We start from the raw sequence: 25,985 nt of genomic DNA, 5'->3' as shown, positions 1-25,985 counted from the left end.
CCCCCTTGTCCTGGGTACGGTGCCGCCACACCTGGCTGACACCAGGAGTCATTGCGGGGGGCCTGGGAGGAGAGAGACTGAGGCAGCCCTGGGTACAACACATGGAGAGATGGGGCATTGCAAGTGCTCCCTGCAACTTGGGTGTCACCGGACAGAGATCCCACAGCACAGAGGGAAGGGGAATGGGAAGGATCTCCTGTGCCAGCCTGCGAGGGCAAGGGGCCAGTGGCATGAGACGTGCAAAGGCAGCACTGCTGTCACCCCAGGCTCAGTGGAAGGCAGCGGGATGGCTGGGGACTGCTGATGGGCACCTGCCTGGGGTGACGCGTGGGGCTCTGCCAGCAGCCAAGCGACCTGCATGACCAGCAGCGAAGCCATGGACACCCTGGGGCAGTACAAGATCACAGTGTGGGAGGAGGAGAGCTTCCAGGGCAAGCGCTGCGAGTTCCTCATGGAGTGCCCCAGCATCATGGAACGCAGCTTCCGCAAGATCCGCTCCATCAAGGTGGAGTCCGGCCCGTAAGTGCCCCACTGGCCCCATGAACCCGCTGCTCCCAGGGGACTGTTGGGAGCTGCCCAGGATACATGACACCTGAGTCCTTCCTTGGCTCTGCCACAGCCTTACCGTGCTACCTCCCACCCTGTGATTCTTGCACGGTGCCTCAGTTTCCCCATCTGCAAAGCAGGGAGATCCTGCCAAGCTGAGTTATAGGTCAGAGGCAAGGGTGTGGCCTTGGGGAATGGGGTCCTGCTCTTGAAAGGGACATTTACTGCTATCAGGGATCCTGATCTCTGTGACAAACCTACACCCTACCAAGACGTCTCCTTCCCTTGCATGGGGTGAGAAGCCAGCCCTTGGCTGAGTTTTGGGGGCTGTGCTGCCCATCCCTGAGGGCTTTCCTCCTCTCCCCTCCAGCTGGGTGGGATTTGAGTACCCTGAGTACCAGGGGCAGCAGTTTATCCTGGAGAAGGGTGACTATCCCCGGTGGGAGGCCTGGAGTGGGAACAGCGGCTACCGGACCGAGCACCTTCTCTCCTTCCGACCTGTCAAGTGTGCGGTGAGTTACAGGGATCCTGCTCCGGTGTTTTCAGGGCGGGCAGAGCATCCCCCTGGTAGCCCAGCATGGAGGGAGATGAGGGGCAGACAGGAGGACAGGTTACATGGGATGAGGGATGGAGGGGTGAGGTGCTCACAGAGATGCCATGGGGTGGAGAGGTGGCTGCACGCCCTGGCTCACTCCTGCCTCTCTGCAAGGATCCTGGGATGCTGTTTCAGGCTAAAATTTACCCTGAAATACCATCCTAGCTCCTTCTGCTTTGTGCATTGGAGAACCACTTCCCAGCCTGGGGTTCCCAGGTGTTGTCCCCCACCCCAGGCTGGCTATCTGGAGATGGGGTGAGCAGAGAGGAGCTGGCAGGACAGCAGGGATGCTTGGGGTGCAGGGTCTGTCCCCCTCCTGTCTGGGGTACTCAAGCTGTGCCCGCGCAGATGCAGCCTCTATCGCTTCATCTGCAGAGACACTGGTGCTCGCAATAGCAGCACGTCTGTGCCTCTGAGCGGGGGGGGTCTCCCCCAACTTTTAATAATCACCAGGCAGATATGCTTGAGCTTTAATAAAGGGAATGCGATAAGATCACTCCTTACTGGCAGGACTGCTCTTCGGTGCAGATAGATGTGTGTGGGGGCTGGGCACAGGGGGACAGTGCCGCATCTCTGTGTCCCAGCAATTAACCCCTCGGTGTCCAGCATCCAGAAAAGCCCCACAGAACTGGAGGGGACTACTCTCATCAGCCTGCCTTGTTCTGCAACCTTCCTGCAGCCTTGGGGAGCACGAGAAAGCTGAGGGCAGGAGCCCACGTGGGTGCAGAGGATGTGGCCGCTGTCACCCTCCTTGCAGTTGTGCATGGGGACCACATGGACATGGGAGCAGCATCCTCTGGGCAGCCCTGGGGTGTCCCAGTGAGAGGCTGCCAGGCTGAACATCTCCATGCCTTGCACCAAAGCTGGGTGTGGTCCCAGGCCACCCACGGTGCCTTGGTGCCTGTTACCCTGATGCCACATCCTCTATACCTGCTGACAGCCATCTCTCTCTTTCTGCAGAACCACAATGACAGCAAAGTCACCCTCTACGAGGCGGAGAACTTCCAGGGGCACAAGTTTGAGCTGAGCGATGACTACCCCTCCCTGCAGGCCATGGGTTGGGGCAACAAGGAGGTGGCATCCATTAAAGTGAACGCTGGAGCGTGAGTCCCACTGGCAGGGAGTGGGGCAGTAAGGGCTGAGAGCATGACCTCAGTGAGCACCTCCCTCCTGCACAGCCCCAGGGATGAGGAAGGGGAACCCCCAAATGTAGCAGTGCCTTCATGCTCCCCTTCCCTTGAAAATTTAAGCTATGGAGTGTTTTCTGTCTCTCCCCTCCCAGGGCAAGCAGAGGAATGGGATGGGATGGGATGGGATGGGATGGGATGGGATGGGATGGGATGGGATGGGATGGGATGGGATGGGATGGGATGGGACGGGATGGACAGGAGGGGAAGAGGGGATTTGTCCCAGAGGTCTGAGACAGGGGTCTACCTGCAGGTGGGTGGCCTACCAGTACCCAGGATACAGGGGCTACCAGTATGTGCTGGAGCGGGACAGACAGAACGGTGAGTTCAAGAAGTACAACGAATACAGCAGCCAGGCCCACACCAACCAAATCCAATCCATCCGCCGCATCCAGCACTGAGCAGGGGCAGCACCACACGCCCCGCAGCCTCCAGGCTGCTGTGCAATAGACCTCTATCTGGTAGCAAATAAAGGCATTTGTCAAAAAAAAAAGAGTGTTCCTGCCTCTGATCTTCTCCTTCGGGGGGCTGACAGGTGTGGGAGAATCCCTGTGGGGTGGAAGGCAGATTGCCTGCCCAGCCCTGCTGCCCCCAGGTCTCAGCAGTTGGAAAGGGTTTTGGACCCATGGCCACCTCCACCCTGAGCTGAGCTCTCTGCCCCCCACCTCTGGTCCATGCACAGCAAGTAGAGGGGATGCAGAACAGTTCCCACCCCCATGATGCTCCTGCTGGGGAAAGGAGAACTTACTGGGAACTTATTTGCTTTATTGAGCAAAAAAAGGGCTGCAGCTGGGACGGGACATCCAGAGGGGTTGTGCCCTGGGTCCTCCTCCCAAGCCCCATGCCAGGGGAGGTGATTGCTACAAAGTCTGTGGACATGAGGTCCCTTCTCTCTGCACCCCAATTTGGAAGAGAGAGGGGGGTCCCTACCTGCCTGCCTGGAAGAACATTGGGGTCATCTGGGCAGAGGACTTCCACAAATGGGATGGCCATAGTTGAAAGCACTGGCTTACAGAGGGGGTGTACAGGGGTTGTGTGGGGGTTCAGGGGACAGGTGCAGGGGGTCCTCAAGGCAGTGTTCTGCAGCTGGTAGGGGGCTCAGCTCACTGCTCCCTTAGGGTCCGGGTCCCCCCACCCCCAGCCTGGCCATGCTGCCACGCCAGCACATCCGTGCCAGCGTCCGGCTCCGGCTCTGCCCGGGCACACCAACAGCCCCACCCAGCCTCCTCCTCCTCCAGCACCCTTTCCCAGCCTCCTCCTCCTCTTCCATCCTGCTCTGGCACTCCAAATCCTCCTGAGGCACAGGGCTCTGATCCTGAGATTCTCCTCACACCCAGGACATCCCCTGTAAAGCTGCAGGACAGTGGAACAGCACTGGATGGCTTGGACATCTGCGTCCCTGGCTGCCCGTCCTGCTACAAGCACACCTGGCCTTGGGGCTGTGGGTGCTCCAGAAGGGTGCTGGGACACTGGGAAGGACTGGGCTGGGGGGGTCGGTGTGAGCACACTTGACACCCAGGGCTGCACAGCGACCCCAGTCCTGGCATATGTGTGTGTGTGTGTGTGTGTGTGTGTGTGCACTGCACACATCAGTTTGCACACAAGGTTGCACACAAGTGTGCCTACGCACACTTTGCACATCCCCACTCCCTCGTTCCCTGCACCCCAACGTGAACGATGAAAAAACCCTCACACCTTGTGCATCCCCATCCTTCAGGGTGTCACTGCTGTGGGGTGCCTCCCCAGCCCTGTCTCTTCTGTGTCCCAGCTGGCCCCACCCCACCACAGCCCCACAGCAGCCGGCCTCTCCCCCTGCACAAACACATTCCTGCACACCCAGCCAGGCTGCAGCCAGCACAAGGCCACGTCAGCTCAGCTCTGCTCCACACCGCCGGCACACAGGTGAAGTTGTCCTGGGCACCTGCACATAGGTCTGCCATGGGAGGGCCAGAAGGGGTGGCTGTGGGGGTTACAGAAAAATGTGGGGTCCTTATTGTTCTATCCTGGGGCAGGGGGAGAGCACTGGGTTGGGAGTGGGGGGGCAAACTGCAGGCTTGGAACCAGAGGGACCTTCTGCTGCTGCCAGCTTGGTGCTCCACATGTCCGGTCTCTGTCCCCCAGAGCCCTACAGACCTGAACTCTCATCTCCCAGATTCCCCCAGGGACCCAAACCCCCATCACCTGGCTCCTGAATGGACCTGGGCCCCTCTTCCCTGGATTCTTCATGTACCCTGCCTCTCCCATCCTGTGGGTTTGCCCCAGCTTCCCCATGTCCCACATTCCCCCATGAACCTGTGGTCACATCGCTCAGGTCCCCAAATCTCCCCACTGGCACAGGGTTCCCCAGCCCCTGGGACCCTTCACTCCCTCTGCATCGCTCAGCCCCCAGTCCCCTCACACCCCACTGTAAGCACCCCCTCAGGAATCCCCATCCCTAGTGCCCCCCCACAGACCCTCCATCTCCAGATCCCACAGCCCTATCCTGCTTCTCAGGCTGACCCGAAACTGCTCCCCCAACTCCCAACCGATATGGTGTCCCTTAGCCCAGACCCCCCCAGCTCTGTGCCTTCGACTATTCAGGTCACCAGGGATGCCAGGGGGGCAGAGGGGCTCAGCGGATCTGTCCTCCTCCACACCTAACCACACTGTCTCCGGGGCTTGTTTTCCGTTGCCTGCGCTTTGTTCCAGTGACTCAGGCAGCGAAAGCAAGTCTGGGAGGCTGTGGAGCTGCTGCTGGAAGAGAGCGATGCGGGGAGCAGCCAGGGCTGTTGGGCTCTGCAGAGCAGGGACACCCCACTGTGGGTTCAGGGGAACTCAAGAGATAAGTTGGGGGAAGAGAAACTTTTTAAGGGCTGTTATGTTCAAACACAATTGGTGGGGAATTGGTGGGGGACTACTGTGGGCTCTGCTCATGTCTCCCCCTGCCAGCATCTGCTCTCTCTTCCTGATGGAGGTGTGCAGCAGGGCTGGAGTACCCGGAGCCCAGCTCAGCACCAATGGGATCTTCAGTTTCCTAATCACTTTGGACACCCCCGCTTAGGAAGAGCCACCAGCCCGGTTGGGGTGTGGCACCCTGAGGCACCATGGCTGAGTGTTGCTGCCTGTGGGCTGTGGCTTCTTCTTAAGTAGAGCACATTTTGTCTGCAGTATAAAAAATATTGATGGGCTTGGCGTGATCATATCCTGGTTTCCATTGGATTGACATCTTGGTGATGACTACTTTCAAGAAATTCAGCTAAGTCCAGCATGAGAGGTCATCCTTTTACTAGACATCAATAAAACACTGCAGGAGAGGTTATGGACTAACGGGTGGCTTGTCTGTATGGCATTGGAGTCATAGAACAGAGCTGGTGCCTGCTCCTGGCACACTGCGTGGCTGCCTCAAGCTGTGGAGTCCTGGCAGAGGGCCCACTCTTGGCCAGGGGGACAAAGCCATCGAAGATGGACCCTCTGCTGGCACCCCGCAGCTGCATGTAGCAGCTAGAGCCATGGATGATGGGGAAAAACCTGGCCAGATGTGTCTTTTGGAAGCTGAGATCACCTCAGATCCTTCCCCTATTACAAGTTTCTCCCTGAATTGCCCTCTTCACAACACCCAGGGCTGCCTAAGACAAGCTGGTGGAGATGGGGTCATGCAGGTTTGGGTAGGTGTTGGGGGTCACCCAGCCTCTACAGGTCTTAATAAAGATAGACAAGAAATTGGGACAGGGCTGGGGACCCCAGGATGGTCACACGCGTAACCCTCCCCAAGGCAGGGACAGCCCAGAAGGGCATGGAGAAACCAGGGAGGCAGCAGAGTTGTGGTACATCCTGGTGCCACCAATCACCGGAGATGCACTTACGCATCCCAGAGCTCTGGGTGCTGGAAAGGGACCTCAGCTTCAGGATACTGGAGCTGCAGGGATGTGGCAGGAACAAAACCGACCCACTCCAGGGATCTGAGAGATGTAAGGGGGCCCCAGGACTGTGCTGAGGACCCTGGAGCTGGGAAGGGGCCAGCAGGGAGCCCCATGGGTGGCAACATGGGTGGTTCAGGGGGACAGAGGCAGGCGGGATGATGCCATGTAGTGACATGCAGAGGGCTCAGGTGATGCAGGGACCACTGCGCCCACCGACCAGCCACGGAGCAGGATGCTGGTGGTAGTGATGGGAGGCTGGGCCGGGTGGTCTCCAGGCAGTGTCCAAGCCTCGCTCCCAGCTGGGATGGCAGAGCCGTGTTTGCGAAGAGTTAAGGAGGTGGAAGAAGCAGGAAGCGGCCAGAGCTGCTCTCCATAGAAACCCGCGGCCGTGATTAAAGTCTGATGTGGGCCGATAGCAGGGGGGGGCAGCACCCGCTTTAATTACAGTGGAGGAAATTGCTGGAGCCGGGGCCCGGAGCCCCTGCGAGTTGCCTGGAAACTCCCCCCCCTCCCGCCTCCCCGGCCCCTGCCCGTCCCCTGCCCATCCCGCTGCCATTTATTCGCCATCAGCTGCTCCCTGATAAAGTGGAATAATAATAATAATAATAATAGGGGCAGGAATATTAAAACATGCAGCCCGCGGGCCGCCCCCACAGCTGCCATGAGACACGGTACCGGAGCGGTGCCACTGCTGCTCAACATGTACCTGCCAGGTACGGGCGGACCCCCCCGGCTGCTGCCCTACTGCACAGCACCCGACCCCCCCCTGCCCTGCACCACCACTGACCTGGGGGCCTTTCTCTGCCCCATCTCCCTCCAGCACCCATCCTGCCTTTCCTTCTCCCCACAACCATCCCTTCCTCTTTCCTTCCAGCTGCCTTTGCAGCCTTCCATGCCTACACACTCTGCCCACTGTCCCCCTGTTCTTCCTTCCTTCCATCCATCCATCCATCCATCCATCCATCCATCCATTCTTCTGTCCTTCCAACCCATCTTTCCACCCACCCACCCTTCCTCTGTGCTTTCATCCATCCTTCCACCCCACCCACTGGTCCTTCCATCCCTCTTTCTGTCCCCACTACCAGCCATCTACTCCATCTACCCTCCATTCCTTCCAACAGCCTATTCTTCCACTGTCTTACCTGCCATTCCTTCCACCTGTCCACCTTTCACTCTTCCTTCCCTCCTTCTTCTTATCCTTCCCTCCTTCTTCTTATCCTTCCCTCCATCTGCCCATCCGTCCGTCCGTCCATCCATCCATCCATCCATCCATTCATCCTTTTGTCTTTCCATTCATCCACTCATCTCTTCTTCCTTCCACCCGCCTCTCCATCTATCTTTCTTTTCCTCAGCCATCCGCTCCCCAAACACCGACACTTGTCCTTCCTTCCATCTGCTGCTCCTGCCACCCATTCTTCCACCCCACCCGCCTCTTCTCCCTCTCCACCTGCTCTGCAGCTCTCTCCCACTCTCCCTCTCTCCTCCCTGCCCAAGCCTGTGGGATTTTCTATTCCTATTTAAAAGCTTCCCCGGCTCGGTCGGAAATCGGATTTCCTTTTTCCTGGACGCGTTTCCTGGCTTTGCCGCAGCGGCGGGGCAGGCAAGGGGGAGCGGCTGGGGGCTGTGGGGAGGCTGCCCGCGGGTGGGCGCCGAGGGGTCGCAGTCCTCACGGACCCGGCCTCCTTCCTCCACACCCATCCGTGCCCCTTTTATCCTCCCAGATCCAGTCGGGGAAACTTTGTTCAAAGACGGGAAGAGCCAGGCATGGGGGTCGCTCAGCCCCGGCGTGCAGAAAGGTAAGAGCACGGATGCCTCTTCTCTGGGACCGGCCCCACTTCCCCCGGGACACCCAGAGCAGGGACCTCTCGGGGTACGGGCATCCTCTGCCACCCCTCAGCCACCAGGGACCCCTTCCCATCCGTGTGCCGGGCACTGCCCACACAGGACACGGCCGCAGCGGAGCCTTGTTCCCTGCTGCTGCGGGAGGCTTGGGCTGGGAGCATCACACTGCTAAAATCCACCGGGAAAGCGGCTCAGCCCTGATGGCCAGGAGCTGCCATCCCGTTGCAGCAAAGGGGAGCGCAGTGCTCAGAGCCCCTGGTTCCATCAGAGCCCTGTAGCGGGGAAGGGTGGGTGCGGTGTCCTGGCTCGGGTCCCTCCGGTGCTCCAGGGACAGCTGATGAGGAGAGAGCTGCCAGCCTGCACGGGAGCTGGGGGAGGCTGATTCAGGCTCAGGGAACCTGTGTCTTGGAGCGGGGGAGTGAGGGATACACCAGCCAGAAGGGAGCTGCCAGCTCAGGGCTGAAGCTCAGGCAGGTCATGGGTCAGCTGGGAGATGCTGGAACCACAGGAGCCAGAGCCATTCGTCTGGGGAAAACCATCGAGGGGTGCTGGGGATGGGCCAAGGTCTGACCAGGGAGCAGCCTGGAGCTTGCTGGGGAGCATAGCAGGGCTGGTCATCAGATGGCCACGGGGCCAGCGTTGTGGTGTTCGGGCCATGTAGCTTGGCTATCTCGCAAGGAGACAGGGGCTGGTGGGTGCTCTGAGCCTGTAAAGGGGGCTCCTGGTTTAGGGGTGGGAGGGGAGACAAAGCTGGGATGCGGGAGGGGGCCTTTTGCCTCCACACTGCAGACCCTGCCCCAGCCATCCTCTGTGCACCGCATTGTTGTCAGAAGGATCTTTTTGGGTTCCTGGTGGTTTCCTCAGGGAGCTGCCAGGTCCTGCAGCACAGCACCCTGTGGCACACAGGGTTGAGCCTTGCCACTCCACCCAGCTGCACCTTCAAAACCTTCCTGCCCTCCTTGCATGGGTTGGGGCACCCTGTGGGTGGGGGATCACAGGAGCCCAAGATGGGGGATGAAGGGATGGAGAAGAGGTGAGGGCTGTGGTTGTACCCTCGAGAGGAGAGATCCCCCACCTTGGTCCCAGGATGGGGGATTTGGAAATACAATACCTTGGAAAGACCTGGGCTGGACTGCCTGCATCAGGATATCTGAACAGGGTTTGATGGGATGGGGTTGGATGGGGAATGGCTGTTCCCTGTATCTTTCAGAGTGAGAATTAGGGGGCACCAGATTAAATAGGTGGGTGTGAAGCAAGCAGGACAAGGTGGCTCTTTGTGTCAAAAGTAAGTTGTAGAACTGCCTGCTGCATGGGTTATGAGTATTAAACTTCTACATGGGATCCAAGCACTTTTAGACCAAATAGTGGCACAAAAGCACAGGGAAGAGGATGAAATGCAAAGACATTTCCTCTGCTGTGGGAAGAGCCTGTGCTGCAAGGGCAAGGCGTGGGAGCAGGGATGTGCAGAGGGTGCTGCTTGGTAGGGAGTGGGGGGTGAGGGGTCTGGGTAAGTGCAGGGCTGCTCTGCAAGGTGGCTGGGTCCCAGAGGTGAGACTGCTTGTCACCTTAAGCTCCAGGGACCCTCTGCTCTCCTGACCTCTGTCCAGACTGAGGGGAGCACATCCTTGTTCCTCGCAATGGGCATGACCAGGTGTGCCAGGCCTCTGTGTGTGCACAGCCTGGCACAGGGGCATCTCGGGCACCCACCATTCTACTCAGTGCAACCTGAGAGTGCAACGGCCATGGCTCAGAGGGGAGAGTTTTCCCCTGGAAATAAGGAACACTGGCGCCTGATTCAAAGCCACAGCATGTCCCTCCCTCTCCTGGTCTCTCCTATACCTGCCTGTGCTTGCCAGGAACGCAGGTCAGAGCAGTGTTGCACCCCCACTTCAGCTCACGATGGAGACATCCTTGCAGGGCACAGCGCCCCTAGAGATGGGCAGGGGCAGTGCTGTGGCACCAGCCCAGTTTCAAGCAGAGGTGGCAGTGGGGAATATTGATGCTGTGACAGACCTAGGTACTCCCAAGATACCTCCTTATTGGGGCTGCAGATGAAAGAACCAGGCCAGATCCTCACACCAAAGTAAACGAGCAGGTATTAATCTTCAGTGGGGTGTGAATGAGGGTAGGAGGGATGTGGGGGCCCTGGATCCAGACCCACTGTAGCCTGTGTTGATGGCTGAGCATTTCTACCTGTTCTGAGGTGCAGGGGTGTCCTCTCCTCCTCTTGCTTGTGGGGCAAGGTGGGGAAGGGAGACTGCAAAGGAGACACAACCTCATTACCATCTTCTGTGTCTCTAGAGCAAGGAAGATGCAATGAGGTGCAACTGAAACCTGAGTCTGGGAGGGGGCAACATAGCAGGGGGTCAAGGAGACTGGGGCACTTCCTGCCCCTCTCCTGGTACCTTGAGAGGGAGCTTTAACGTCTCCGGGGCCTGGCCTTGCAGGCAGCGGGCAGATCCAGCTGTGGCAGTTCCTGCTGGAGCTGCTCTCGGACCGGGCCAACCTGAACTGCATCGCCTGGGAAGGCACAAATGGGGAGTTCAAGCTGATCGACCCTGACGAGGTGGCTCGGCGCTGGGGTGAACGGAAGAGCAAACCCAACATGAATTATGACAAGCTGAGCCGGGCGCTGCGCTACTACTACGACAAGAACATCATGACCAAGGTCCACGGCAAGCGCTACGCCTACAAGTTCGACTTCCACGGGCTGGCACAGGTGTGCCAGCCAGCCGCCCCTGATCACACCCTCTACAAATTTCAGGGCAACCTGGCTCCACTGCCTTTTTCGGGCATCTCCAAACTCAACCTCATGACCTCAGGGGTGACACCAGCTGGCTTCTCCTACTGGCCTGGGTCCAGCCCGTCCCTCTACCCCGGGCATGGGCTCCAGCCCTCTGCCCCATTCAGCGCCATGGCAGCCTCCCACCTCAACAACATGAACAACCACTACCATTAGAGGCTCGGCCACACCAAGCAGACCTCCCAGTGGTGTGGGGCTATGGAGCTGGGGAGCTCAGCAGGAAGGGACAGGAGGGTGGGATCATGCCCTACTCTCAGCTGACCCCGTTTAGATTTGGGAGTGGTGAGGGGGACAAGGAGTGCTGGGTTGGTTGCCTGATGTGAGTGGCTGGAGGGTAAGGTGGGATCCATGATCCTGGGAACAGGTGTGGATACCTAAAGCAGAGTGTGAATGGAAGGGAAAACTATGGACTCTTCTCATGGCAGGGGCCATGCCCCCCCCTTTCCTTTGCAACATGCTGTACACCCCATGAATGTCCTTAGCTCTGTCCCCAGCCTGTACCTGCCCTCCTCTTCCTGCAGAGAGGAGTGAGGAGCTGGATGCCCAGGGCAGCTCCATGCAGTGGAGAAGGTCCCACTGAGCAGGGAAAAGGGACCCTCCTTGCTGCTCCTTGTTCCCTCACCTTTATCTCCAAAGCCTTCCTTTCCTCCACCCCTCCTACACCTCCTGCTGATGGTGGCCTCCTCCAGCCCTCAGGAGAAGCCTTGGTCTGGAGAGCAGGTGCCCTGCACAAGTTAACTCCTGCCCAGGGCAGGGCTCTTAGGTTGGAGGTGCGAGGGCAGGCATGGGGGGCACTGCCAACCCTCAGGGCAAGGCCAGAGCTTGGAGGGAGCAGAGCCTGGCCCCTGTGACTGTCCTCTCCCCAGTGCCTGAGGGCCACACCACAGAGGACAGTCCCCTGACACCCTGCACAAGAGCCCGTGTCCTGCAGGTCACTTCCAAGTTCCATGCTCCAGTTTTACTGTGGCCTTAGCTTCTCAAACACAGGGCTCAGTGGGACACCCTCCATGGGTAGGGACATCCCCAGGGACTGGGCTGGGTGGGAGGTGGAGCAATAGAACGGATGACAACACAGCTGGGAGCACCCAGCTCTGAAGGGCAGCCCTGGGTTTCTCCCCCAGGGTCCAAGGAGGTACCCTCATCCTCCGGAGCAGGACTTTGGCCTAGTGGATCCAGAAGAGCTGGGCATACTGTGCTCTGTGCTGGCTGCAGGGGAGGGATTGGTCTTCAATAAAACACAGAGGTGCTGTGATCTGTGTCCTCTTGCGTCTGCAGGGAGCTGGTGAGAGGGGAAAGTACCCAGCAAACCCCCTCCCATCTGGGCCAAAGCACCTGCAGGGCTGGGATGGGGAGAATGTGGCCAACCTGCCTTGTCCCAGACACCCTTTTTTCTCTGAGCATCATTTCTGGCACCTAGAGGCCCCACAGGGGACAGGACAGAGCTGGAAATCTCTGCACTTCTTGAGATACCTCTCCAGGGAAACTACATACGTGGTTCTCAGGCTGGAAAGGGGATGTAGCAGCTCGAATCCTAGAGAGGATGCAGCTGGCCCAGTGGGACATCTGCCGCTCTGCCATCATCCAGGGGAATTTGGGGTGCCAGGCTGTCTGTGCAGCAAACTCAGGGCCACACACTGGGGACAGTATGGCCTGATCCTGCAGCGGGTGTCCCTGCTGAGCTGCGCTATGCCAGGAGCAAGGAGGTCCTGAGCCATGGGGCGGGCTCACGTGTGACTGATGCTGGGGTGAGCAGGGAAGCACTGCTTGCCCTGCTCTGGGAACACACTCACAGATCCACTGGTGCCCGTGGTGGCTGGTGTGGGCTCAGAGGCTGCCCTTTGCCTGCTCCTTGGGCTGTGCTGCCAATCCCACTTGCATCAGGCGTTCAGGGTGCCAGGGCCAGGGCCCAGGCTTATGGCAGGGATCCAGCTGGCTGTGTAAGGGGGTGCCATGCAATTACCCAGATTACCCAGCCCCTGGAAGGGGTGGTCAGCCCCCCGCTCATCTATCTGTGCCCACCAAATCAGAGCAGTCCCCAGACCTGGGAGTTACATGCTACCCCCTCTGTGTCTCTTCAGAGTCTGGTGACACTCGTGGCCTTGGTGGTATCTGCTCAGACACGTCCTCACTGTTCTAATCAGCTTAAGGGAGGGGGATCTGATGTCAGTGTCTATCCTGGGGAGGGTGCAGGCTGTGGGTTGGAGTGGCCTGATAGTGCCAGTGAGGAGCTCATGTATGGGAAAGGAGCTGTGGGGGCCGGGGGGGGGTCCCTCCTGGGGTAGCTGAGTGGTGTCCCTTCCTTTAGGGTCCCTGAGCCTTGCACAGCCTGGTCCCCAAGGACAGCAGGAGGTGAAGTTGAGGGAAAAGAAGCAGTTACCCCCATGAAACCAACACTCAGGCTGGAGGCACCCCCATCTTGAGTTTGGCCTTACAAGGGCAAAATGTGGGCCTGGCCACAGCTGGCTCCCTCAGAGCCAGGGCAGGGGACCACAGCCCCATTCAGGGAGTCTGTTTTGTGGCTTAGGCAACTGCGTGACACAGGGCAGGACACAGATTAAGGGATGTGGGTCACTAGTAGCTACCCCCTCCGCCATCCCACTCCTATCCCTCCTGTGTCTTTGCCAGTGCCTGCACCAGGAAAGCCCAGGTGAGCCCAGTTCTGTGCTCATTTCTGGCCCTGTGGACCTGGTCCATGCTAAATTGTAGGCTGGACATGCTGGGGATAGGGGAGAGAGGGGACCACTGCACACCCCCAGAGTAACAGGCTGCAGCTCCACTCTCCTCTGAGTTCATGTAACACAGTCCCGCTGCTCTGTCCCCTGAGTGCCATCCCAAAAGCCAGGAACCAGCCCTGCACTCCCTGGGTACAGCAGCCAGGAGGGGAGGTGGGGGACACCCATGCAGGACTGCACTAGTGATGCTCTCACCTGCCTGAAGATGCAGCCAGTGTCACCATCACAACTCGGGATGCTCTCATCCCCAGACTCCACTGAGAGCAGCCCCTCAGCTCCATGTTGTGCTTACTGGAGAAGGGGCTGAGCACTTTCTTCTACCCACAACCCAGCCTGCCCCCTCCTCAGAGCCCCATCTGACCCAGCCCATCAGCAGCACCACTTTCTTTAGTCACCAAAACCACTGGCTCTGAAAAGACTGCAGCAAAATCCTGCCAATGGGCAAGCGGGCCCAGCCCAGCACAGCACTTGGAGGAGCATCATCCCCAGGCAGGGGCACTCAGCCTGGGGGTGCCCAGCCCGGGGGCCTGGTGGGGGAGCATCACCATCCCTGGCAGTGGAGTGCACCGGCTGGGTGGGGAGCCTGTCCCAGGAGGCTGGCAGTGGGGGGTGTGGGCTTGGTGCACCCGTGGGCTCCAAATCTACCTGTGGGGAGTCCTCAGGTTCTCTGTCCAGAGTGAGATGGGAGAACACAGTCCCAAAGGGACTCAGCCTGCACTGGGAAGAGTGAGGGAGCAGAGCATATGGCATGGTAGCTTCTTCTGTTGCATTGTGATTAAAGGCAGAATGTTTGTTTTCCTACCTATATATATATTCATACCTTTGTTTCTGGCTTTGCTTAGCCAGCAAGAAGGCAGGACTGAACTCTGCCCTGGCCTCAGCCTCTTGCCAGGATAGCGGGGGGAGCCCTCAAACTCCCCCAAAGCCTCCCAGTCCCACAGTAAGGGATGCGAGAGGGGACGGAGTAGCCCCTCTCCTGTTTTAGCAGAGCCAGGTCACCACTTGCTTCATTTCTCATTCTGGAAAGAGCCTGCACAGCCCAGCCAGGTCACACCTGCCCCAGGTTACAAGGACTGCCTCCCTGTCCACCCCTGCTCCCCTTCCAGCTCTCCCAGTTTCCACCTATTTCCTCCTCTCTGCATCCCTGCTGCGCTGGCTGCTCACTGCATGCTCCCCCCTCCACCCCGCTCCAAGCTGCTGACTCACATCCTCTCCAGACACCATGTTCCCTTGGCCTGGCTCCCTGCAAAGCACTTCGTGACTTAGTATGGCTCAGCTGGAGCCTGCAGGTGCAGGGGCTTCAAAACCCTCAGTGAAGCTTTTCCAAAGAACCAACCGTGATGCTTCCAAAAGACACTGCTCAGAACTGGGGCTGTATTGCCACAGCAAACACTCCTGACCTAGACTTCTCTTCCTTCATGTCGTGGATGAACCTGCAGTGAGATTTATGCACTTTGGGTTTCTTCCCTGTTCACTGCCCTCCCCAGACACAGGGGTGTTCTCCATGGAGTTCCCAAACCTGGCGCTGCTGCTGCAGCTCCCTGGTGCTGCTCCTGTCCAGCTGAACACTGAGACCTTAGGCCAGACTCTGCTGAGCGCATGGGCTGGGCAGCCAGGAGGACTGGATTAATGCGCTAATGCCAGATTATGCTCTAATGCAGGACTTCTGATGAGGGAGCAGCACCCAGTCCAGCCTGGGGGGCACTCACTCCCTGGGGCAGGCATCCCATGACTGCCCTGGGCTACAACTTGGTGCTCCCTGGCTGTCCCCCAAGGATTTCAGTCCTCCGGAGTGACATAGAGCCACAGGGCAGTCAGGGGACACAGCACAGGGTAACCTCCATGCTCAGCTCTGAGTGGGCTGAAGGTAATGGCCCAGCCTAGGCAATCCTGGCCTTCTGCTCTTCTGGGCTCCATGGCAGAAGGATTGGCCATCGCAGCAGGGCTCCAAGGCATCTGGTTTCCCCTCTCCGCCTGCTCCCAGCTTCTTGGCAGAGGGCTGTTCCCGGTCTTTGCTTCTCAGTCCCATACCCACCAGCCAGGCAATGCCACAGACCATGTTTTGGCTACAGTGGGGACAAAACTGGCTGCTGTCCCACCTCCCTCAGTCTCACTGCTGACACTGAGCTGCTTTGGGACATAGAAAGAGCTCAAAGTCTCCTGCAGGTTCCCGCCCCAGCTTGGATGCATTCTCCAACAGCTGAAAGTCAGTGCCAGCTGTCCTGGCTCTCCCTGGTTACAAATACTCATCAGCCAATTTAGTGTAGTGCCCCTCATGGTCTTTCTGCCATTTTCTGCCATCTCCCTGGGTCATTTTTTCCACATCTCCCCCGAGACATCCCACCTGCTGCTGTGACCAAAGTACCATGGAGCATGGAAGGGAGCAGAAACCTGCACCCACAAATCATTCCAAATTCAGCAGAGCAGCAACATCCTGAAGTTGCAATGGAGCTAGTGTCCAGGCAGCTCCGACAAGAGACAGAAGAGAGACCTCCCACTTCCATCTGCCTGGAAGAACATGTTATCCGTCATAACTGAACAGAGGAGAAGGGCTTGTGCAGAAAGCTGGTCTGAAGCAGGTCCTTCACCAGCCATGTGGGCACTGGGTCTGCATCATCCGGAGCAGCTTCCTCCTCATGGAGCACCTCTGAGTCACTCTGGGAGATGCTGCCAGTTCTTAATAGCAAGAGCACAGCTTCCCCACTGTTCGTCCGGCAGGAGGAGGCACAGTTTGCCAGGCTGGCTGCTCCAGCGCGCATCGCTCCTCCATGCCCCAGTGCCATGGCCAGCACGTCCAACACATGGAATTTGCTCTACAGATGGAGCAACAGGGCAAGGGCAGTCCCACAGAGCTGTTGCTCCATGAGCTCTAGGCAGAAAACCAACCTTTCATGGGTGACTATGAATCCTGGAGACTCATGCCACCCAGGGTGCTTCCAGCAGCCCTGTGCACCCTTGGGGAGCAAAAGACAGATGATATAGCCTGCAAAGTGACCTCTCTGGGGCAGGAGGAGCTGAACCCACTGCAGGCTGCATCATGCAGCTTGTGCTCACCTCCCCTGCTGCAATGTGCGGTGGAGCACATGGACCATCAACTGTGAGGCATAGAGAGATGTGTTGCTGCTGGAGGAATTTCAAACTAGGAAAGAATTGGGATGCTTCACCAAGGCCCTGTGGTAATGGATCCCTGGACTGGCCTTGCTGCTCTACCTCTGAGCCTCAAACACAATGTAAATTGCCCCACTCCTGCAATGCTAGACACTGCAGAGCCATGTGGCCGGCAGTGAGAGGGGGCTCCCAGCCCATCTTCAGAGGTCTCAGCCCCTCACTGCTCCTCAGGGAGCAGCAGGTGGCTGCAGGGAACACAAGTTTGGGGGCAAGCTCTATCCATCCCCCTACTGCTGCCCCACAGCTGGTTCCTGAGCCCAGACCCCCATGGCATCACGCAGCAGCACAAGGGCCTGGCAGATGAAAGCACACAGCTTTTGAATGGGGATAACACCAAGCTCCCAAACCTGACTGAGGATTCCCACCCTCAGTATCCTCCCATGCTTGTGTCCCCCTACCTCCTCTTTGCCTTGGGGAAGCAGAAGGCTCCTAGGCAAGGTAAGATTAGTGCTCCCCCCAGGAGCTGTACAAGGTCCTCTGGGGGAGGGAAAACCAGACATCTTTCCCCTCAGTAAGGCTCTGACTGAGCAGATGATGCATATTTAAATGCACAGGAGCATATAAGCTCATCTCTCATTCCTTGACATTTCCAGAGATTCCAAGCTGTCTTCAATTACCAGTCTGCAATTAGCTCTTCCTAAATCCCCCAATGAGGCCTAGTACTCTTAATCAATGAAACACAAGGGAGGAGGAAGGATATGGCCTCACTGCAGCTGGAAGCATTTTAAAAAGCTGGGGCTTAAGGCTGAAGGACCCTCAGAGTGTCTCTAAAGGGATCTGTGGGATAGGAAACCTCCAATACTGGCAGGTTGTTCAGCTCTGGAGAGGATACTCTACAAAGCCCCTCAGCCAGGGCTAGGGGGCCACTGGACAGGCTCAGGATGGAGACAGCCAGAACCAACAGCTTGGGTGTTATCCTGCGATGCTGCAGACCCTTCTTGCTGGATTGTAGCATGCTGCTTCATCTCCCTCTGTCTCAGTTTCTCTCTCTGCAAAATGCCTACAGGGGGGAGTCAGGGCTTCCCCAGCATCCCTATAGGATGGTCCAGTTCTACCCCTATGTAAGCCAGAGTAGGTCAGAGCTGCTACCTCCCCAGCACAAGACATGGATATGGCCAGATTTGGGGTGGGTCATGAGTATATTATGCCCAGACAGCTCACCACAAGGTCACACAAATGTCAATCTGAAGGCAGGGAGAAGAGCACCCATTAGGGACAAGAAGACGGGGAGCAGCACAGGTCTCAGCAGGTTTATGCAGCCACAGAAATGCCTTGCACAGCATCCTGCCAGGTCAGCCCCTGTCACAGGGACATCTGTGCTGTCTTCCTGGCTGCACAGCTTTGCCTGAATGAGCCAGATTGGGCCTAATTAGCAGCTCTGCTGATGCACACAAAGGTAGAGAGAATCCAGCTTACCCTCCATGACCTGCAGAGCCAGCACAGCTCTTCCTGGCTGAGGAGAGCACAAGCATCTGGCTCAGAGGGGCTGGGGAAGCATTGGATGCAGACCCCAATGGGAGAGCATGTGCTCTGGATCTTGCTAAAGAAGCCCCAGCAAATTCAGTAGCCTGAAGTGTAGCAACCAGCTGCAAAGGCAAAGCCTTCCCCTTCTCCACCCCTCTCCCTGGGGGTCTGCAGAAGCACAGTGCTGGTAACAGGGCTAGCAACACAGCTCCCAAAGCCTGCTGCTGCTGGAGAAGGGCAAAGCAGAGGTAGGTAGGAAGGAGGTGAGGGGGTATAGCTTTAGGGTAAAGTAAAATAATTATTCTTTTACACAAAAAAAAAAAAAAGAGGAGGTGACAAGGGCTGTGGGATTCCAGTTAAATATCCTAGTTAAATTGAGTGTGGCAGACAGGCATCAGGCATTTCATTCTAGAATGGAGGAGGCCAGGAGAGCTCACAGGGAGCCAAGGGGCACTTGAACAGATCAGGACTGGCCTTGGGCACAACAAACTGGGGTGCAATTCTGACCCCCAACTCACACCATGGGAGCGAAATCCCCTCTGAGAACCATCCCCACCCAATTCCTCTTGGAGAGGAGGCAAAATTGGAAGCTTTGGGTGCAACCCCCCGGTCCCACCTTGCATCCCTCAGCCCGGCAAGTCCAGGGAGCCACCACCAGGCCCATCCAGGCCGCTCTTTATTCTCCATTGAAGCAAAGCAAGAGGAGAGGGACCACCCCCTCCCAACAGGCCCCTTCCCCCCGGGTTCCTTAGGCCTTCTCTGGCGCAAACCCCTTTCCCTCCGCAGCAAGCCAAGGTGGGAGGGCGGGGGCGCTCACCCCACAGGGACCCCGTTTCGAGGGACGGACCGAGGAGGGGGGTATCACCCGCAAAAAAGGGGGCTGGGCGCCTCACTCCCCAGCGACCCGAACAAAGGGGCAAACAAGCGGCTCCCGCGGGATGAGGGGCAGTGTCGCCCATGCCCGAGGAGGGGGGGCCGTGTACCCCATGCTGGGCGGGAGGCAGCGCCTACGACACGAAAGCCCGCTCCCCCCCGCCCGCCTTTGTCTGCTGAGGCGCGGCGGCTCCAGCACCACGGACAGCTCCGGGGCCGGCGGCGCGGGGCCTGGCCCTGCCCGCGCGGGGGGCTCGTTCACATGCACCGTGCGCCCGGGGACCCCGCAGCACTCAGGAGAACCCCCCCGTGCCCACCTGCCCCGGACCCCCACCTATATTTTTCCCCTCTTTTTTTTTTCTGGAGAAAACGCATCCAGAAACGCTCAGCAGCCTCTCCCCCTCCCCATCGCGCAGGTGGGAGGAACACCACTCCCTCCCCCCCCACCGCCCCGGTCTTCTCCGCCGTCTCGGTGTCCCGGAGCGCAGTCCCCAGCTGGGGTCGGAAGGGGGAGGAGGGGCCGGATCCCGAGCAAAGAAGGTCCAGGCAGCGTCTCTGTGGAGCTGACGGCCGGGGAGCAGGAAAGGCGAAAAGGAAGGGGGGAGGGGGGATCCGGCAGAGTCCTTCGCCTCCCCCGCCCCTCGGTGCGCTGCCCCTTCCGTCCCCGGCGCCAGGGACCCGGTACCTCCCTAGCGGTCCAGGCTGATCGTCCAGTGCTTGGACCTGTCTCCGCCTTCGCCCTCGTTCTTGAGGTCCTGGAAGAGCTGCGTGAAGTAGTGCGGGTCCGCGTTGATTCGCAGCATCTTGGCGCTCAGACGCTGGATGATGCCCAGGCAGCGCTCCCAGAAGCGCCCCTTGTCGCCCTCCACCAGGAAGGGCTTGAGTGGGTAAGAGATCTCGTTGCCCATGTAGGAGTAGGCAAGATAGAGGCAGGTGAGGAAGGCGGCCTGCAGCTCGGCCTGGCTCCCGATGTCTTCGCCCCGCAGCGCTTCCCGGCACAGCAGGTAGACGAACACCAGGTTGGCCGGGGTGATGAAACCCTGGTCCTGCCAGCCTTGCAGCAGCAGCGAGCGGTCCACGCTGCGGAACCAGGAGATGAGCTCGCCGGGGCTCAGCTCCTTCAGCCGGTAGCAGCGGCGACACACGAAGTCCCCCAAGCAGCGCAGGAGCTCGCCGGTGGACGCCTGCACCACCACGCGGCGCGGGGAGCCCGCGGCGCGGCTGCCGGCCGGCGGCGGTGGCGGCGGTGGTTTGCCCCCGCCTGAGCCCGGGTGCAGCTCCTGCGGCGCCGAGGGCACGGTGGGCACCGGCACGGCCAGCGGGCCCTGCTTGGCGCCTTCGGCCGGCCCCACCACCGACTTGCGCAAGTTCTCGCGGTTGCGCTGGACCACCAGCGGGTCGGGCTGGCCCGGCCCCCCACCCGGGGCCCCGCCACCGGGCTTCGGCGTCACCTTCTTGGTGCTCTTCTTCTTCTTAGCCGAGGCGGCCACCAGCCGCTTCCAAGTGAGCGCCGAGATGAGCACGCTGGGGCGCTTCAGCCGGCTCTCGCCCTTAGCCGGCACCCTTCCCGACGCCTTGTCGGCCAGCAGCCCCCCGCCGCCGCCGCCCTTGCCCGAGGAGGCGGCGGGGGAGAGGGAGAGCACCGTGCCCATGCTAACGCCGAGCGGGACGGGCGTGCGGGGGCCGGAGCGCCGGCACCGCCCATAGGAGGCCGGAGGCTGCGGGGGAAGCGGCCCGCACCGGGACCGCGGTACCCGAGGATGCTCCGCCGCGCCCGCTCTGGGCTCCGCGCCCGCCGCTGCAGCCAGCCGCGGCCCCGCCGCTCCCCGCCTCCCCGCCGCCAGCCAATCGCCGCCGCACGGGCCTCCGGTGCGGCCCGCCCCCTCGCCGGTGGGCGGCAGGGGGGGAGCTCGGCACGGCGTGGCTCTGCCGGGCGGCGGCCGCCCCGGTGTGACCTTCACCGGTGGGGGGGCTCACCCGGTGCTGCCGCTGGGGCGGGGGCCTGGGATCTGTGGTGCTGTCCGACCCCCTCAGGCCTCTGTATTAGGGACGTGAGGAGGTGGTAGTGCCCGGTGAGGGGGAAGCCCAGAGGACACAAGAAGGGGCTGGGGGGGCTTGTCTGAACTTGGCTGCTCTCACCCAGGTCCTGCTCTGTGCTCTTACCTAGAAGGCGAGGGATGAACCTTCCCAGAACTGCAGAGCCCTCCCCAAATAGTGGTAAGGGGACACAGTAGGGAAGGAAAACCCTGGGCAATGCCAGAGGAGAGGAGGAGAAGGGGTGAGGAACAAGTGTGTGAGCATGTGCTGGGGAAGCAGCAGGAGAGGGCTTGGCGCTGGGGAAAGGCTGGCTGTGATTCAACAGCTGCCATGAAGGGGCTGGGCTTGGTAGGAAAGCCTCAGCTCTCACAAAAAACAGCCCAACCCTGGGCATGGCCCTCTAGGCGTCAGGAGACACCCAGCTTGAGGGGGAGCACCCCCAGAACCTGCTGTGTGAATTGTGGGTCCCCCACCCACCCCACCTCTTCCTGCTCAGCTGTGAAGGGAAGATTTACCACCACACTGACAATTACCAGCATCAGACCAAAGTCAGGGACATTGGAGAAAGGGGAAGGGGCCTCCTCCAGGTCATCAAGGCAAGACCAGCCAGGCCTTCAGTCCAAAGCTCCCAGAGCCCTCAGGGGAGGAGGGAAGAAATGCTGCACTTCCGCATCACTACAAAATGGCATTCGATAAACCAACCATGTGCACACAGGCTGCTTCTCCCTCTCCAGATTCAAGAACTGCATGGATGAAACGTGCACTCTCTGCTTACTACCTCCCTGCCCTTTGCAGGAAGATCCCCCTTGTATTTCTCATTAGCTGAAGGACAGATCCTACAGCTCTGATTGCTACAGTGGGTGTCAGGCATCCATTAGGAAAAAAACACCCCAAATGCTGGGTCTGCTCCTGCATATAAAGCACTGGGAGAGACAGCTGGGAAAGGTTTTAGGGAGAATGTTTCAATGATGCATTTTGATACAGCATTTTATGTGTGAAATGAACACATGCCAGTGCCAGAATGTAGCTGCTGCAGCATGGATCCAGGCTAACAGGCAATAATGAATTATCAACCAGGAGGAGCTAAGCCAGCCCCTCCCACTTCCTCCTGCACTGCTGATGCTGGAGGCATTTGCAATGAAAGCGAAGGCTCAGAGAAGGGTTTTGAAGTACCATCTGGGCCTCCCGATGCCTGGGGTTACGTGCCACACCTGGGGACTGGGCAGAGGCTGTGCCATGGCAGGGATGGGGGGCAAAGTCCCATTCCCATGTATCCTGTGATGTGGCAAGGCTAACCATGTCTTGCTCTTTTCTTGCAAAAGGCCACAGTGGGATCTGCAAAGAAAATGTATATGTGCTCACAGACCTCCTGACACAGAGGTTTGCTTTGGGACTGGCCAGGATGAAAGTGGATCTGGGCTAGCATCACCTACTCAAGGCCAGCTTAGGCTGGGCTGAAGTAACCAGGAGGATTTGGTAAAGGGATACAAATACAGAGGAAGAAAATCAGGACAAGGTTCCTGATGAAGACTAAGGCAGGAGCTTTAGATACAGAGAGTTGGCTTCAACCTAGATGAGAAAATGGAGGAGCCCTAGGGAATGGATGGGAAGGAGCCTGTGGTCTTCGCTCTCTTTGCATGTTTGAGAATGGACAGATTTTCTGGTGTGCAAACATGGTCTCATTGGAAATCCACAGCTGAATTTTGCAGGTGAGGAAGCAGAGACCTTCCTGCATACTGCTTGCTCCTGCTGGAGCAAAATTGCTTTCAGATCGCTACATCTGAAACACATGAATCTGCCTCCACCCTGTGTCAGCCCTCCCATATTGGCTTCCCTGAACTCATTAAGAAGGGCTATTTGTATTCTGCAGTGATGAGCTGGGCTCTGCAGCTATTTGCACAGAGGACCAGGCCAGGCCACCCCTTGCCTCCCCCAGCTAGGTTTGCATACACCGGCCTTGAGCAGCTCGTTGTGGGTGTGCCTCCTACCACCTCCAGGAGGGGAAAATTTGGCTGAAGCATGTTTAAAAAAATCCAGCCCAGGGTTGTTCAGTGATGCAGCTTGAGGACTTGGCTGTGAGCAAAAGAACAGCTGCAGAGCCAGTTATTCTCTTTTTGCCTGCAGCTGCCTGTGTCCCACTGCAGGAGCTGTTCTGGGGTAGAGGAGGTCAGCATATAGTTCTTACCCAAGCCAGTGCTGCTGGCAGCAAGGGCTTCCTGCAAGCACTAGATAATTACCCAATCACTACAAGAACAGCAGCATGTTTCTTATGCAGGTAAAGAAGCAGCTCTGCAGCTTACTTGGGTAGCAGCTGCTCACCCACGTGAAAGAGGAGGATCTTTTCCCCCCTCTTCCATTTAAATCTTTCGGCTCCAGCTCTGAGGCTGGCAGGCAATGATACAGCACCAGCTTGGGGCCATCTCTGCTTGGCTCTTCCTTTAGGTCTCAGCTGTAACTGGTCAGTTGGCAGGGAAAGGCACCAACCAGGAGAGAAGGGCAGCATTTCCCTTTCCCAGGGACCTGTGGTTCCCACTCCAGGCAGCTGGAATGACGTGCCCTTGGATGTGAGGGAGGAACAGATTAGGACTCTGGGCATGTTCTGTCTCAAAGCTGCTCTCAGGCTCCTGCCCTTGGCCAAATCTTCAGCTGCTGGTGGTGTGGCTTTGCCGGGACACCGCTGGCATACACAGAGACACTGCTCTGAAGGGTCACTCTAGCCAGGACAACGCATACCTCAACTTCATGCTAGCACCAACAAGGGGATGGTTTCTTGTCCAGGCCCCTAATTTGGGCTGTGTAAAGGGCTATCTCTGTTCTGAATCAGAGGTGTTCCAGAGGGGGAGTTGGAGCACTCTGGTATCCAGCACAGCTGGCTGGGGCTCCTGGGATGGAGACAGGCAGGGAGGGATCAGCAGGGGTAAAACCAGGCAGTATTGTGTGAGGGCTCTAAAAGAGCCAGCGTTGACCTGCAGGAACCATACGGCTCCCTGGGGGTGCCTGGCAGTCAGTCTCCCACTCTGCTCCACCCACGACGAGCATCCCACTGCACAGCTCTGCCTGCCTGGTGCAGGTGGGAATGTGGGGGCAGGTCAGGCCTTGGTGAAGCCCATGCCAACCCTCACATCCTCTCCAAGCTGTCTCTGCATGATGCTGCCATGCTGGGCCTGTAGCTCAGAAATGCACAAGCTTCCAGCCTGGGGCAGGGCAGCTCTTCCAGCATCCCCAGGACATAAAAAAAGGCATTTTGGAGGGTCCTGGGCCTCCTAGTCTGATCCCAGCTCCCCTACAGGCTACTGAGCTATTGGGCATGGGCTTTGTGAGGAGTCCTGGCTAAAATCAGCTGGCACATCCCCCTTTCTGCTGCAGAACGATGAATGAGTATGTGTTTGCTGGTTGGCTGGAGCTGTTCTTTAATAGCTTGCTTGCTGTGCCACGATCTGTCTGCACTGGCAAAGACAGTCAGGGAAAAGGACTGTTTCCCTGGCAGCAGATGGCCAGCCAGTTTCTGCACTGTGCTGCTCTACCCATGGAGACAGAGCTCACAGTTGTGGTACCTCTCTCAGTGAGCAGGTCTGACAGCTGTGGTGCTCGCCCTCCCAAGCCCATACAGCAGGAAGATAACCTCTTGCAGACTCCTGCCTGAGCTGGGAGCCCTGAGGCTGGGAAGCTCCAGAGTACCTGGCTGGCAGGTTGTCTGCAGCATCCAGGAAGGAGAAATATGTTCGTGCTTCTAAGTTCTCCAGCCCAGGAGCTTCCCTTCTCCATCCCTGATCCCCTTCCATCTTTCACCTTCCAGTTATCAAGGGAGAGGGACTAGAGGGATAACTCCATAGATGCTGAAGCTGATCCAGGCTACTCCCTTAGTGCAGTTCAGGGTGCAGGGCAGTGCCTACCTGAGATGACTGGAGGAGCTTGTGTAGTCCCTGCTCCAAGGCCAGCCCTGGGTTCATGCAGCAGAGCAGAGCACAGCCATGTTGAACAGCCCTGTTGTAGCCCCTGGAGAAAACCTATTTTTGTCCTGTCGTTTGCTGAATGGTGGTGCTGGGAACAGCTCAGAGAGCCGGAGAAACAGAGCTCCTCTGGGTGGAAACCATGCAAGACAGAGCTAGGCCTTGAACTGATATAGAAACACGTATTTGTTTCCTGATCCCTGGGCACAGAGAGGGGCTCTGGCACTGAGCAACCCCCTCACTTGAATACCCCTCACTTGCATGGGGGCAAGGATCTGGGCTGTCATCAGTGCTATGCTTACAGTCTTCCCAGGGCTGCTGCCATTAAAGCCCTTAAGGGAAGAAGGTCTCAGCTCTGAGCAAGACAGAAAGGTGTAACTGGGAAGTCCCAAGCATAGACTGAGCTGCTTAAATAACTGCCAGCACATTTCTTACAGCCCTGTGGCAAGAGGAAACCCACACAGCTGCAGGCTGGTAGAGGTTAATAAAGAGGATAATTATGTCCCCCTGCAGGCAATTAGGGTTCTATGGGCAGGCCTTCTGCCAGCCCAGCACGGAGAGGCTCTGGGTGGTCTCTGAGCTGGAATCCCTGAACGGGCGAGGCAGGGTTGTACCAGCCCTTGCGATGGCGGCTCGTAGGGGCGCTAGTGGCGGCTCCAGGCCGGGGCTGTGCTGCCCTCTCGCGGCAGCCGCCCCCAGAGCCCCCCTGGACGGGCAGTGAGCTGCTTTCCTTCCCTAGGTTCTCTAGAGCTGGGCTCAGATTTGCTCCAGCGGCGCCGTGCCCAGCCCATCACCGCAACCCTTTCCGCCCCCCTCTTCCCCGCCCCCCCCACACACTCTGGGGAGACGCTCTGGCTGTCAGGGGCACTGGCATAGCTGGAGGAAGCTG

General features: G+C 58.6%; 3 protein-coding genes across 3 annotated transcripts; 2 read left to right on the top strand and 1 right to left on the bottom strand.

The window, feature by feature from the left end:
- The first annotated feature begins 358 nt into the window (after positions 1 to 358).
- CRYBA2 (crystallin beta A2) lies at positions 359 to 2,732 on the top strand. Its single transcript, XM_065841305.2, has 4 exons — positions 359 to 519; positions 917 to 1,058; positions 2,102 to 2,244; positions 2,582 to 2,732. The coding sequence occupies exons 1-4, from the start codon at positions 359 to 361 to the stop codon at positions 2,727 to 2,729; spliced, it is 594 nt and encodes a 197-aa protein (XP_065697377.1). The 3' UTR covers positions 2,730 to 2,732.
- Positions 2,733 to 6,160: 3,428 nt separating this feature from the next.
- FEV (FEV transcription factor, ETS family member) lies at positions 6,161 to 12,124 on the top strand. The gene is made up of 4 exons (XM_065840682.2): positions 6,161 to 6,275; positions 6,884 to 6,940; positions 7,817 to 8,023; positions 10,517 to 12,124. The coding sequence occupies exons 1-4, from the start codon at positions 6,161 to 6,163 to the stop codon at positions 11,026 to 11,028; spliced, it is 891 nt and encodes a 296-aa protein (XP_065696754.1). The 3' UTR covers positions 11,029 to 12,124.
- A 6,771-nt stretch (positions 12,125 to 18,895) lies between these two features.
- On the bottom strand, positions 18,896 to 20,916 carry CDK5R2 (cyclin dependent kinase 5 regulatory subunit 2). Its single transcript, XM_065841038.2, has one exon. The coding sequence runs from the start codon at positions 20,759 to 20,761 to the stop codon at positions 19,799 to 19,801; it is 963 nt and encodes a 320-aa protein (XP_065697110.1). The 5' UTR covers positions 20,762 to 20,916; the 3' UTR covers positions 18,896 to 19,798.
- Between the last annotated feature and the right edge of the window lie 5,069 nt (positions 20,917 to 25,985).

The sequence above is a fragment of the Patagioenas fasciata genome, chromosome 7, assembly GCF_037038585.1.
Source record: "Patagioenas fasciata isolate bPatFas1 chromosome 7, bPatFas1.hap1, whole genome shotgun sequence".
Classification (NCBI taxonomy): domain Eukaryota; kingdom Metazoa; phylum Chordata; class Aves; order Columbiformes; family Columbidae; genus Patagioenas; species Patagioenas fasciata.
Note: the sequence above shows the minus strand (reverse complement) of the source record. Positions and strands in the feature narration are given on the sequence as shown.

What these genes read in the sequence shown, in the direction of transcription:
- CRYBA2 (XM_065841305.2), top strand. Translation starts at nt 359, where the DNA reads ATGACCAGCAGCGAAGCCATGGACACCCTGGGGCAGTACAAGATCACA. An exon ending in ATCAAGGTGGAGTCCGGCCC is followed by an intron (nt 520 to 916) that starts GTAAGTGCCCCA and finishes TCTCCCCTCCAG; the next exon opens with CTGGGTGGGATTTGAGTACC. An exon ending in TCCGACCTGTCAAGTGTGCG is followed by an intron (nt 1,059 to 2,101) that starts GTGAGTTACAGG and finishes CTCTTTCTGCAG; the next exon opens with AACCACAATGACAGCAAAGT.
- FEV (XM_065840682.2), top strand. Translation starts at nt 6,161, where the DNA reads ATGCACTTACGCATCCCAGAGCTCTGGGTGCTGGAAAGGGACCTCAGC. An exon ending in ACTCCAGGGATCTGAGAGAT is followed by an intron (nt 6,276 to 6,883) that starts GTAAGGGGGCCC and finishes CCGCCCCCACAG; the next exon opens with CTGCCATGAGACACGGTACC. An exon ending in CAGCCCCGGCGTGCAGAAAG is followed by an intron (nt 8,024 to 10,516) that starts GTAAGAGCACGG and finishes CTGGCCTTGCAG; the next exon opens with GCAGCGGGCAGATCCAGCTG.
- CDK5R2 (XM_065841038.2), bottom strand. Translation starts at nt 20,761, where the DNA reads ATGGGCACGGTGCTCTCCCTCTCCCCCGCCGCCTCCTCGGGCAAGGGC.